Source organism: Telmatherina bonti (assembly GCF_933228915.1).
Source record: "Telmatherina bonti genome assembly, chromosome: 22".
In the NCBI taxonomy this organism is placed as follows: Eukaryota; Metazoa; Chordata; class Actinopteri; order Atheriniformes; family Telmatherinidae; genus Telmatherina; species Telmatherina bonti.
Window position 1 is genome coordinate 28,800,807 of NC_136631.1, and position 10,900 is coordinate 28,811,706.

Sequence of the window (10,900 nt, forward strand, 5' to 3'; positions counted from 1 at the left end):
AAGTCACTGTGTCATCGAACAAGTCCGTAACGTTGGGTTTTAAGGTCAAAAGTTACAGAATGCATTTTTAAAGCAAAATAATCTATTACTCGTTCTCAACTTGTACACATGGATTTCTCCAGGTTATCTGGACCTGCAGCTGATATCATGTTCTGAACATGATGTTAGATTCAGTATTTGTGGGAAATAATTCTGAAATTGATTCACAATGTGGAGACTCGGTTTTGTTTGTTTATTTCTAAACCTCTGTCTGTCTTTATTTCCAAGAGATGCTGCTTCCCGAAGGTGCTCTTTTTATACCAGTCATGTTCCTGGGCTGTTTATAATTACCCCGACTCGCTGCAACATGCTCCTCCGGATGTTTGCTTTAAAAATTACTTATGAAACTTCTGTTAAAACGTCTTTATTCAACAAATTGCTGCTATCGCAACGAAGATGAGATGATTTTAATTTTCAAAAAATCTTAAAATCTCTTTTTTTGTAAAGTGAGATAAAAATGAAAAAAATAGTAAAATTACATATAAATAAAATACATAATAATCAGTACAAGACAAGATGGTGTCCTAGTTCAAGTGATTCTCATCTCATTTTATTAAAATTTGCACCGCTTGTGAGGGTGTAGCTGACACTTGAAGGAAATGTGTGTCAGAAAGATGGAATACTGTTACTGGGAGTCAGAGGAGGAAAAAAGTAACAAAAAATTAAAGCCGCAAGCGGCAATGAAGGCCCCCGTACCTATACGGCGCCACTTGGCGTATTGCCACCGCCTCCCCTGGCGATACCCCCTTCCCATGCTTCTCTCCACCTAAGGTGCAGCCAGACCGCACATCAGGTCATTTAGGCCTTAAGAAGGGTCACTTCCTGTCACCAGGGGGTGGGGCTAACTTAAAATCCAATTACTGACATGCACATGTTTGAAGGACATTACCATCATCAGATCTAGCAGTTCGGGTGCAGGTATGCTGATTTTTGTTTCAAAATGGTTGACTTCCTGTTTGATTCAGCTCATATGTCCAAGAGACTTTTTTGAAGGTACTGGAAGGTTCTGCATTCCTGCTGAAGTTCATCCATTTCAGTTAATGTAGTGGGCAGGGCTGATTGATGGAAATATTGTAGAGGGTGCTAAGGAGCCATTTACCATCTTCTCCTGTGTATTTTAATTCATCTCACATCAGAGCATGACTGTCATTAGTCATGGTGCATTTGGTGAAGATCACAGGTTTCACGGTGTAGCCAGGATGGCTAACAAGCAGGGGCTTCAGCAAAGAGGCCACCACAACAGTCAGTGTGGGTCAGACCAAATCTGTTTCTTACAGTTCTAAAACCATATACAGATAGAAAGAAAGATGAGAAAACATCATGCTGGGACTGAGAGACCAACCACTCACCAGGGGGGGCTGGGCATATACTAGCTGCCAAACAGTTTATATCACACAGCTCAAATTAAAAACATCTCACTAATAACTATATACATCACATGCCATATCACTCTCTAAAGTGATCTCCCAGTATCCAAACTAGGCCAGTGAATGGAGGACCACACCAGCCAATTAACTAGAAACAAGACAGAATGTTAAAAGTCTAAATTGAAATAAAAATCAATAAGCTAAGAATATGTAATAAATCAGAGAGAGAGAGAGAGAGACCTGTCTCTAACCAGCTACAGACCAGTCTCTAACCAGCTAGACCTGTCTCTAACCAGCTACAGACCTGTCTCTAACCAGCTATAGCCCAGTCTCAAACCAGCTACAGCCTTGTCTCTAACCAGCTATAGACCTGTCTCTAACCAAATATAGATCTGTCTATAACCAGCTACAAACCTGTTGTTAACCAGCTATGGACTTGTCTTCAACGAGCTATAGACCTGTCTCTAACCAGTGAGACCTATCTCTAACCAGCTAGACCTGTCTCTAACCAGCTATAGGCCTGTCTCTAACCAGCTAGACCAGTCTCTAAACAGCTACAGACCTGTCTCTAACCAGCTACAGACCTGTCTCTAACCAGCAAGACCTGTCTCTAACCAGCTGCAGACCTGTCTCTACCTAGCTACAGACCTGTCTCGAACCAGCTACAGATCAGTCATTAACCAGCTATGGACTTGTCTTCAACGAGCTATAGACCTGTCTCTAACCACCTAGACATGTCTCTCACCAGCAATAGACCTGTCTCTAACCAGCTATAGACCTGTCTCTAACGAGCTATAGACCTGTCTCTAACCAGCTACAGATCTGTCTCTACCAGCTAGACCTGTCTCTAACCAGCTACAGATTTGTCTCTAACTAGCTAGACCTGTCTCTAACTAGCTACAGACCTGTCTCTAACCAGCTACAGACCTTTCTCTAACGAGCTATAGACATGTCTTCAATCAGCTAAAGTCCTGTGTCTAACCAGCTATAGATCTGTCATTAACCAGCTATGGACTTGTCTTCAACGAGCTATAGACCTGTCTCTAACCACCTAGACATGTCTCTAACCAGCTAGACCTGTCTCTAACCAGCTACAGACCTGTCTCTAACCAGCTACAGACCTGTCTCTAACCAGCTCTTGAAATGTCTAAAACCAGCTACAGGCCTGTCTCTAACTAGTTACAGACCTGTCTCTAACCAGCTTTTGACCTGTCTTTAAACAGCTACAGACCTGTCTCTAGCTAGTTACAGGCCTGTCTCTAACTAGTTACAGACCTGTCTCTAACTAGCTACAGACCTATCTCTAACCAGCTAGACCTGTCACTAACCAGCTACAGACCTGTCTCTAACCAGTTCTTGACCTGTCTCTAACCAGCTACAGACCTGTCTCTAACCAGCTATAGACCTGTCTCTAATCAGCTATAGATCTGTCTCTAACCAGCTATAGACCTGTCTCTAACCAGCTATACCTGTCTCTAACCAGCTACAGACCTGTCTCTAACCAGCTATAGATCTTTCTCGAACCAGGTAGACCTGTCTCTAACCAGCTACAGGCCTGTCTCTAACTAGTTACAGACCTGTCTCTAACCAGCTCTTGAAATGTCTAAAACCAGCTACAGGCCTGTCTCTAACTAGTTACAGACCTGTCTCTAACCAGCTTTTGACCTGTCTTTAAACAGCTACAGACCTGTCTCTAGCTAGTTACAGGCCTGTCTCTAACTAGTTACAGACCTGTCTCTAACTAGCTACAGACCTATCTCTAACCAGCTAGACCTGTCACTAACCAGCTACAGACCTGTCTCTAACCAGTTCTTGACCTGTCTCTAACCAGCTACAGACCTGTCTCTAACCAGCTATAGACCTGTCTCTAATCAGCTATAGATCTGTCTCTAACCAGCTATAGACCTGTCTCTAACCAGCTATACCTGTCTCTAACCAGCTACAGACCTGTCTCTAACCAGCTATAGATCTTTCTCGAACCAGGTAGACCTGTCTCTAACCAGCTACAGACCTGTCTCTAACCAGCTATAGACCTGTCTCTAACCAGCTACAGACCTACCTATGACCAGCTAGACCTGTCACTAACCAGCTACAGACCTGTCTCGAACCAGTTCTTGACCTGTCTCTAAGCAGCTATAGACCTGTCTCTAACCAATATACAGACCTGTCTCTAACCAGCTAGACCAGTCTCTAACCAGCTACAGACCTGTCTCTAGCTAGTTTCAGGCCTGTCTCTAACTAGTTTCAGACCTGTCTCTAACCAGCTACAGACCTACCTATGACCAGCTAGACCTGTCACTAACCAGCTACAGACCTGTCTCTAACCAGTTCTTGACCTGTCTCTAAGCAGCTATAGACCCGTCTCTAACCAGCTCTTGATCTGTCTCTAACCAGTTACAGACCTGTCTCTAACCAGGTAGACCTGTATCTAACCAGCTAAAGACCTGTCTCTAACCAGCTACAGACCTATCTCTAACTAGCTAGACCTGTCTCTAACTAGCTACAAACTTGTCTCTAACCAGCTACAGACCTGTCTCTCACCAGCTAGACCTGTCTCAAACTAGCTATAGACCTGTCTTTAAACAGCTACAGACCTGTCTCTAGCTAGTTACAGGCCTGTCTCTAACTAGTTACAGACCTGTCTCTAACTAGCTACAGACCTATCTCTAACCAGCTAGACCTGTCACTAACCAGCTACAGACCTGTCTCTAACCAGTTCTTGACCTGTCTCTAACCAGCTACAGACCTGTCTCTAACCAGCTATAGACCTGTCTCTAATCAGCTATAGATCTGTCTCTAACCAGCTATAGACCTGTCTCTAACCAGCTATACCTGTCTCTAACCAGCTACAGACCTGTCTCTAACCAGCTATAGATCTGTCTCGAACCAGGTAGACCTGTCTCTAACCAGCTACAGACCTGTCTCTAACCAGCTATAGACCTGTCTCTAACCAGCTACAGACCTGTTTCTAACTAGCTATAGACCTGTCTCTAACCAGCTGCAGACCTGTCTCTAACCAGCTTGACCTGTCTCTAACCAGCTGTAGATCTGTCTCTAACCAGCTACAGAAATGTCTCTAACCAGCTACAGACCTGCCTCTAACAAGCTAGACCTGTCTCTAACTAGCTAAAGACCTGTCTCTAACTAGCTAGCCCTGTATCTAACTAGCTACAGACCTGTCTCTAACCAGCTACAGACCTTTCTCTAACCAGCTATAGACCAGTCTCTAACCAGCTAGACCTGTCTCTAACCAGCTAAAGACCTGTCTCTAACTAGCTAGACCTGTATCTAACTAGCTACATACCTGTCTCTAACCAGCTACAGACCTTTCTCTAACCAGCTATAGACCTGTCTCCAATCAGCTACAGACCTGTCTCTAACCAGCTATAGACCTGTCTCTAACCAGCTACAGACCTGTCTCTAACTAGCTACAAACATGTCTCTAACCAGCTACAGACCTATCTCTAACTAGCTAGACCTGTCTCTAACTAGCTACAAACTTGTCTCTAACCAGCTACAGACCTGTCTCTCACCAGCTAGACCTGTCTCAAACTAGCTATAGACCTGTCTTTAAACAGCTACAGACCTGTCTCTAACCAGCTAAAGATGTGTCTCTAACCAGCTACAGACCTGTCTCTAACCAGCTAGACCTGTCTCTAACCAGCTACAGAACTGTCATTTACCAGCTATGGACTTGTCTTCAATGAGCTATAGACCTGTCTCTAACCAGTTACACACCTGTCTCTAACCAGCTACAGACTTGTCTTTAACCAGCTATAGACCTGTCTCTAACCAGCTACAGACCTGTCTCTAACCAGCTAGACCTGTCTCTAACCAGCTACAGACCTGTCTCCAATCAGCTACAGACCTGTCTCTAACCAGCTAAAGATGTGTCTCTAACCAGCTACAGACCTGTCTCTAACCAGCTAGACCTGTCTCTAACCAGCTACAGAACTGTCATTTACCAGCTATGGACTTGTCTTCAATGAGCTATAGACCTGTCTCTAACCAGCTACAGACCTGTCTCTAACCAGCTATAGACCTGTCTCTAACCAGCTATTGATCTGTCTCTAACCAGCTACAGACCTGTCTCTAACCAGCTAGACCTGTCTCAAACCAGCTACAGACCTGACTCGAACCAGCTACAGTCATGTCTCTAATTTGGGAGCCCAGAAGAGGGCAGTAAGAAATCGTTTAGGGTGTCAGCTGCCGTAAAACCTAGAAGAAGAACGAGGGCGGAGCTAAATATAAAAAATGCCAGGAGTGAGAGCCGAAAATGTTAACCACAGACTGCTTCGTTAAGCTAGTTAATGACCGGTTTGTTAAAATAAAATCTCACGGCTGTTCTCGCTTCGGGCTGCTGAGGTTCTATGAGGGTTTCTGGGACCAAAGACTTTCAGAAGATGATCAAATTTGTTCTGATGGTGAATCAGCAGGGTCAGACCAGACTGTCCAGGTACTATGAGCCCGTGGATCTGAGCAAGAGAGCCGTGCTTGAGGCCGAAGCTGTCCGCTGCTGCCTGAGCCGCAACAAGGACCAGGTACCTGAGTCACGTTCGGTGCTGGTCCAGACTAAAGACCAGATACCGGAGTCACGTTCGGTACTGGTCCAAACTAAACACCGGGTAACGGAGTCACGTCCGGTTCTGGTCCAGACTAAAGACCGGGTACCGGGGTCACGTTCGGTTCTGGTCCAAACTAAAGACTGGGTACCGGAGTCATGTTTTGATCTGATCCAAACTAAAGACCAGATTCTCTGGAGTGATGCTGATGTCTGACCCACATGTTGCTCTGAGGGTTTAAATCAACTTCTTGTTGAAAAAATAAATAAATAAACTTCTTGTGTTTCCAGTGTTCCTTTGTGGAGTACAAAGACTTTAAACTGGTGTACCGCCAGTATGCAGCCCTCTTCATCGTGGTAGGAGTCACAGACTCTGAGGTGGGTCTGCAGATGTTTCAGCAGATGTTGGTGTTTTGTTCTCTTCACAGATGTTTCTGTCTCCTGTCCCGTAGAACGAGCTGTCCATTTACGAGCTGATTCACAACTTTGTGGAGGTTCTGGATAAATACTTCAGTCGAGTGGTGAGTTCACTTCCTGTAAAGTTTCTGTGGGTTCTTCTGAGTCTGGATGTTCCCAACTGGATCAGAAGCAGCTGATTGTCTGTGTCTGTTTACAGAGTGAGCTGGATGTATCCTTTAACCCGACAAACACACCTGAAACTGGTGGGAGGACTTCATGGAGAACCCATCCGCAGTGTAAACATTATCAGGCTGCTAAGTTTCACTAACAACGTGATGTGAAGCCTCCAAACCAGAGAGAATTGTACAGAGAAAGTATAAACATTGTCGACTTCAAGTGAAAATATGTTCCCACCGCCTCCTCTGACATTTTCCACAGATTACAGCTGCACTGATCAACAAACAGGAAACACTCGGGTCTGACATGGAAAATATTTGGGAGAACTCAGAGAAAGATGAAGCTTATTGCGTCTGGGTTGTATGGCGAGGTCTTCGTCCCATTACAGAAGATTTTATTTTTGTTACTGTAGTCCAGATTGTTTACTGATGGTCCGAAGTTACAGACCGGGTTCTAGAGTTACAGACCGGGTTTCGGAGTTACAGACCAGGTTCCGAAGTTATAGGCCACGTTCTAGAGTTACAGACCAGGTTCTGAAATTACAGACCAGGTTCTAGAATTACAGACCAGGTTTCCGGAGTTACAGGCCAGGTTCCGGAGTTACAGGCCGGGTTCCGGAGTAACAGGCCGGGTTCCGGAGTTACAGACCAGGGTCCGGAGTTACTGGTCAGGTTCCGAAGTTACAGACCGGGTTCCGAAGTTACAGGCCAGGTTTCCGGAGTTACAGACCAGGTTCCACAGTTACAGACCAGGTTCTAGAGTTACAGGCAAGGTTCCGAAATTACAGACCAGCTTCCGGAGTTACAGACCACGTTCCGGAGTTACGGACCAGGTTCTAGAGTTACAGCCTGGGTTCCGGAGTAACAGACAAGGTTCCGAAGTTACAGACCAGGTTCCGAAATTACTAACCGGGTTCCGGAGTTACAGACCAGGTTCTACAGTTACATACCCGGTTCCAAAATTACAAACCAGGTTTCCGGAGTTACAGACCAGGCTCTAGAGTTATAGGCCAGGTTCCAAAATTACAGACAGGGTTCCGGAGTTACACTCCGAAGTTACAGGCCAGGTTCCGAAGCTACAGAACAGGTTCTAGAGTTATAGGCCAGGTTCCGAAATTACACACCGGGTTCCGGAGTTACAGGTCAGGTTGCGAAGTTACAGGCCAGGTTCCGAAGTTACAGACCAGGTTTTGAAATTACAGACCAGGTTCTAGAGTTATAGGCCAGGTTCCGAAATTACAGACCAGGTTCTAGAGTTACAGGCCGTGTTCCAGAGTTACAGACCGGGTTCCGAAATTACACACCGGGTTCTGGAGTTACAGACCAGGTTCTACAGTTACAGACCCGGTTCCGAAATTACAGACCAGCTTCCGGAGTTACAGACCACATTCCGGAGTTGCAGACCAGGTTCCGGAGTTGCAGACCAGGTTCCGGAGTTGCAGACCAGGTTCCGGAGTTACAGACCAGGTTCCGAAGTTACAGACCAGGTTCTAGAGTTACATGCTGGGTTCCGAAGTTACAGACCGGGTTTCGGAGTTACAGACCAGGTTCTACGGTTACAGACCGGGTTCCGAAATTACAGACCAGGTTCCGGAGTTACAGACCAGCTTCTGGAGTTACAGACCAGCTTCCGGAGTTACAGACCACATTCCGGAGTTGCAGACCAGGTTCCGGAGTTGCAGACCAGGTTCCGAAGTTACAGATCCGGTTCCAAAATTACAGACCAGGTTTCCGGAGTTACAGACCAGGTTCTAGAGTTATAGGCCAGGTCCCGAAATTACAGACAGGGTTCCGGAGTTACAGACCAGGTTCTAGAGTTACAGGCCAGGTTCCGAAATTAGAGACTAGGTTCTGGAGTTACAGACCAGGTTCCGGAGTTACAGACCAGGTTCCGAAGTTACAGACCAGGTTCCGAAAATACAGACCGGGTTCCGGAGTTACAGACCAGGTTCCGGAGTTACAGACCCAGTTCCGAAATAACAGACCAGGTTTCTGGAGTTACAGACCAGGTTGTAGAGTCATACGCCAGGTTCCAAAATTACAGACAGGGTTCCGGAGTTACAGACCAGGTTACCGGAGTTACACTCCGAGGTTACAGGCCAGGTTCCAAAGTTACAGACCGGGTTCTAGAGTTACAGGCCAGGTTTCGAAATTACAGACCAAGTTCCGGAGTTACAGACCAGGTTCCGAAATTACATACCGGGTTTGGGAGTTACAGACCAGGTTCTACAGTTACAGACCCGGTTCCGAAATTACAGACCAGGTTTCCGGAGTCACAGACCAGGTTCTAGGGTTATAGGCCAGGTCCCGAAATTACAGACAGGGTTCCAGAGTTAAAGACCAGGTTACCGGAGTTACACTCCGAAGTTACAGGCCAGGTTCCAAAGTTACAGGCCAGGTTCCAAAGTTACAGACCAGGTTCCGGAGTTACAGACACGGTTCCGAAGTTACAGGCCAGGTTCCGGAGTTACAGGCCAGGTTCTGGAGTTACAGACCAGGTTCTAGAGTTACAGGCCAGGTTCCGAAATTACAGACCAGCTTCCAGAGTTACAGACCAGGTTCCAAAATTACAGATCAGTAAAATGCTGTGGTCCAGAAAGCAGTATCTGGTGGTTCAGGTGGAGGCGGTGATGATGTCACGTTTTAGTTTTCTTGACCTTGTGACATCATCAGATCATGTTTAACCTGGATTCTGTGCACATCATCCTGGATGAGATGATCCAGAATGGTCACATCGTGGAAACCAACAAGAGTCGCATCCTCGCTCCACTCACCGCCATCGACAAGATGGCAGATGGATGACGGCTGCAGGAAGTGATGTCACCTGCCGTTTCCATGGAGCCCGAGCTCAGAATCTGCGCTGCTCCAGTAGATCAACTTCGGGTTAAATTTTTACGTCTGACATTTCCCCGTCTCATGAATGGGATGCATTGCCATGACAACTGATGCTGAACACCTGACTTGAGCTGGAGCAGGTCCCGTTTGACCCAGATGTCCCAGGTCACCATGAGACGCATGAAGTCCTCCTCTGTGTCAGTCATCTTCTGTGTTGGATCCTCTCCATGAGCAGATCATCTGCTGCTCTAGTTCCATTCTCGGCTTCATCCTTTCCACGTCGGCAGCGAGTCTGAAACGGACTGAAGGCGTCGTGTGTGTGTGTGTGTGTGTGTGTGTGTGTGTGTGTGTGTGTGTGTGTGTGTGTGTAACCAGGTAGAAAAACTTTTCCCTGCTTGAATAAAATCAACAAGAACATGAAATCCTTTTATCCCTGGATGGAAATGATCAATAAAATGCTGATTTATCAGGTTCCACATCTGGTCTGGTCTCCAGTGGGTCGAACCAGTAAAACAATCTGGAAATGACAACTTGCTCTATCTGCAGCATAACTCGGAAAGTTCTGGGCAGATTTGGATCTGTGTGTGAGTGTGTGAGGTCTTTTGGGTCATGATCGGCGTGTTTGTTTCAGTTCTGGTTTCAGGTTTTATTTAGTAGTTTCCTGTTCAGTTTCCTTTTGTCCTGTTTAGGCTGCCATTCATTAAGTTCTCCAGGACTCAGGTAGTTCATCACTTACCCCTGGTTCTGGTTCCCAGTATTTACAGCTCTTGGTTTCTGTTCCCGCTTGCCGGTTCATTGCTTGTTTGTCGTTCTCCGTGCTTTAGTTTAGCCTTTCAGTTTAGTTAATGAAAGTATCTTTATTCTGCCTCCCTGGCTCCCGCCTCTGCATGTGGGTCCACACCTCCACCCCCAACCGTGGCATTTTGTTTATATTTAATTCATTCACACATTAGATTTTTTTGTAGATATGAACTCATATTCAGACAAAGTGCAACTTCCAGGTCACAGCGGATCTCTTTTTTTTTTTTTTTTTTCACAGCGGATCTCAACACGATTCCAGATACTATACCTGGAAGTGTTTCACATGATCAGAGTGACGTTTCCACATTAGAAGTAATTTTAAATGTACATACGTGAACATTGCCACGTGTCTTAATACCCTGACCACCTGAGCTGACTCCCCTCGTGATGCAAGCGGAAGTCACACGTATGAAGTCAGAAGGATGTAACACGTTATCCTGCTGCCATGGAAACGTTTTACACTTAGAAAACATGAAACCTCATGAGGACACATCAGAGATAAGTTACTTTTATTGTAATATATTATGTATATTGTAATTGTCTATAGCTTCTATCCTATATTCATATTTACCATGATTCATCCTGTGGACCAGACTGGACCCTGTGGTCTGGTTTTGGACCCCGGGCCGTTTGTTCTGCAGCCCTGAACGAAGCGAGGTGTTCCAGAAGATCTTTCCGCCTCCTCTGCTGCAGAATTCTGTCGTCTTCTACTGATGAAGAAG

General features: G+C 45.8%; 1 protein-coding gene across 2 annotated transcripts; it reads left to right on the forward strand.

Annotated features, from left to right (window-relative positions):
* Positions 1–5,654: 5,654 nt before the first annotated feature.
* Positions 5,655–9,921, forward strand: ap4s1 (adaptor related protein complex 4 subunit sigma 1). Of its 2 annotated transcripts, none has more exons than XM_079262207.1 (4): positions 5,655–5,947; positions 6,259–6,345; positions 6,420–6,503; positions 9,216–9,921. In XM_079262207.1, the coding sequence occupies exons 1-4, from the start codon at positions 5,777–5,779 to the stop codon at positions 9,342–9,344; spliced, it is 471 nt and encodes a 156-aa protein (XP_079118333.1). In that variant the 5' UTR covers positions 5,655–5,776; the 3' UTR covers positions 9,345–9,921. The 2 variants fall into 2 exon arrangements, with proteins under 2 accessions (XP_079118333.1, XP_079118332.1); XM_079262206.1 differs by lacking the exon at positions 9,216–9,921 and adding an exon at positions 6,584–6,918 and having other exon boundaries at positions 6,420–6,488.
* The last annotated feature ends 979 nt before the right edge of the window (positions 9,922–10,900 follow it).